General features: G+C 47.6%; 1 protein-coding gene across 1 annotated transcript; it reads left to right on the top strand.

Moving 5' to 3' along the window:
• Positions 1-1084: 1084 nt before the first annotated feature.
• LOC34620368 lies at positions 1085-1767 on the top strand. Its single transcript, XM_022733623.2, has 2 exons — positions 1085-1126; positions 1255-1767. The coding sequence occupies exons 1-2, from the start codon at positions 1085-1087 to the stop codon at positions 1765-1767; spliced, it is 555 nt and encodes a 184-aa protein (XP_022588630.2).

Here is a 1767-nt window from a genome sequence, read left to right as displayed (position 1 = left end):
TTAAGATTGATAAACTAACAGCGCCCCATCCTCATAGCAAGACAGAGCTACATTATTGCAGCCTGGTGATGGCTTGCTTGGGTAATGTGTTGCGCGTGTTGCTTCAGGCTTTCCATTGTTGTATCACGAAAAAGAAAGCGTGACTCCGTGCCGCACAAAGAACCACTCAGCAAACAAAATAATCATACATAATTGAAGTGCAAAGTGCAGGTACTTGAAGTTTGACCTACTTTTTTCTGCTGGCCCGGTTCACGATACGAAGGGCCCCACGACTCGCGAGCCGATTAGGAGGGGCCAGCAGCTGCAACCTAGTCAGCGTTTTCGGGTTTGCGTCATTCATTTTAGAATTAAGTTAATATAGTCGATGGATATAGAACGCTGTATGATCAGGTAATTGAAATTACGGAGCAGGCAGTGGACACCGGCCATATCAAGCGCCCAGCTACCGCATCCGTGCGGCTTTTGCGCTTCATTTTGTGGCAACCCTCGTGGCCGGACTATGTAAAATCTGTTTCTCTGTCAATTCCGAACAGGAAGGAACCTAACGAAGCCAATGCGCGTGACGGGTGCAGCATCAGTAAAAACACTCAACAGTGCGTTGCGCACGCCCAAACATGTCCATTGATCACAGGAGCATTGAGTGAGAAGACGGAAATAACCTGATGTATTCCACACTGAAGGCTCTGTGGAGGATTAAAGCTGTTCTAAAGGTGTAAGGACGATTTACTCACAGGAAGGCAATGGGTATTTCGTGAACTACATGAATCTGGTAGACAACTATAACGCATCCATTAGAGAGCGCATTGCCATAACGCATTATAGAAGCAGCACCATGGCTATTGCTGGGGGCAACTAAAAGTAAAAGCTGTGCCATACTTCTTGCAAGGAGTATTTCTACTATTCTTCGTTTTTGCACCTCAGGTGCTCTTCAAGGGGATATGGTGCTGTTGTGCAGCAGCGATAGGGCCAATGAATCGTGATCTTCAAGGGCGTGAATAATCCCCAGTTTTGTCATGATGAGCTTATTTGCCAGCTTCAGCATCAGCATTCATCCCTTTTTAAGGGGGAATGTTTGATTGATAAAATGGACCCACTTACTATTGTTAGATGGTTTGGAGTGTGCACGGTAAGACACCACTCCTTGTCAACGTACAATGCATAGTGAGAGCATCAATAATATCCATTAGGCGCTAAGATGCTCATGAATAGCTTTCAGCCGTCCACACACGCCATGTATTGTGTGAATGTTTCCAGGAGCCACCCATAGAGGAGGCGCAGCCTGCATGGTGGGTAGAGCTCCAGCACTCGGAGGCGTTGCAGAGGCGAATGGAAAAGTGCTCTAGTGCTCGCGATGGGATTGTGGGAGCAAGGTCTGCTAACGTAAGACGTAAGGTTGATAAGCGGAAGGTGCAGTTTGCGCCAGACCTAGTAGCTGATCGTGAACTTGGTTACTACGAGAGCAATGCAGAGTTCGTAATACCCAAAGCATCAACAACTTTGCGAGGCATGCCTGCTGTACAGAAGGCAGCCACTAGACAGGTACCGCCCTGGGATCTGGCTGATTTGGATGATACGAATCGCATGCGCCGCATATTGATTCCGGAAGCAGCAACGTCCTGTTCATGCTTGTGTGGTAGTGTCTCTGCGAAAAGTCTCACGGATAAGAAAGATGACAAAGCATTTCCAAGCGTGGAAGGCGTGTTCCGTGGATACCATGAAAGCTCTGATGACGAACTTTCTCAAGGGTCCTCTAGCTGGAGGATTTGA

The sequence above is a fragment of the Cyclospora cayetanensis genome, unplaced genomic scaffold, assembly GCF_002999335.1.
Source record: "Cyclospora cayetanensis isolate NF1_C8 unplaced genomic scaffold, CcayRef3 CcayRef3_contig_38, whole genome shotgun sequence".
In the NCBI taxonomy this organism is placed as follows: domain Eukaryota; phylum Apicomplexa; class Conoidasida; order Eucoccidiorida; family Eimeriidae; genus Cyclospora; species Cyclospora cayetanensis.
Note: the sequence above shows the minus strand (reverse complement) of the source record. Positions and strands in the feature narration are given on the sequence as shown.

Coding starts and splice junctions, on each gene's coding strand:
- LOC34620368 (XM_022733623.2), top strand. CDS start 1,085: ATGGACCCACTTACTATTGTTAGATGGTTTGGAGTGTGCACG. Junction 1,127..1,254: donor GATGGTTTGGAGTGTGCACG/GTAAGACACCAC, acceptor GAATGTTTCCAG/GAGCCACCCATAGAGGAGGC.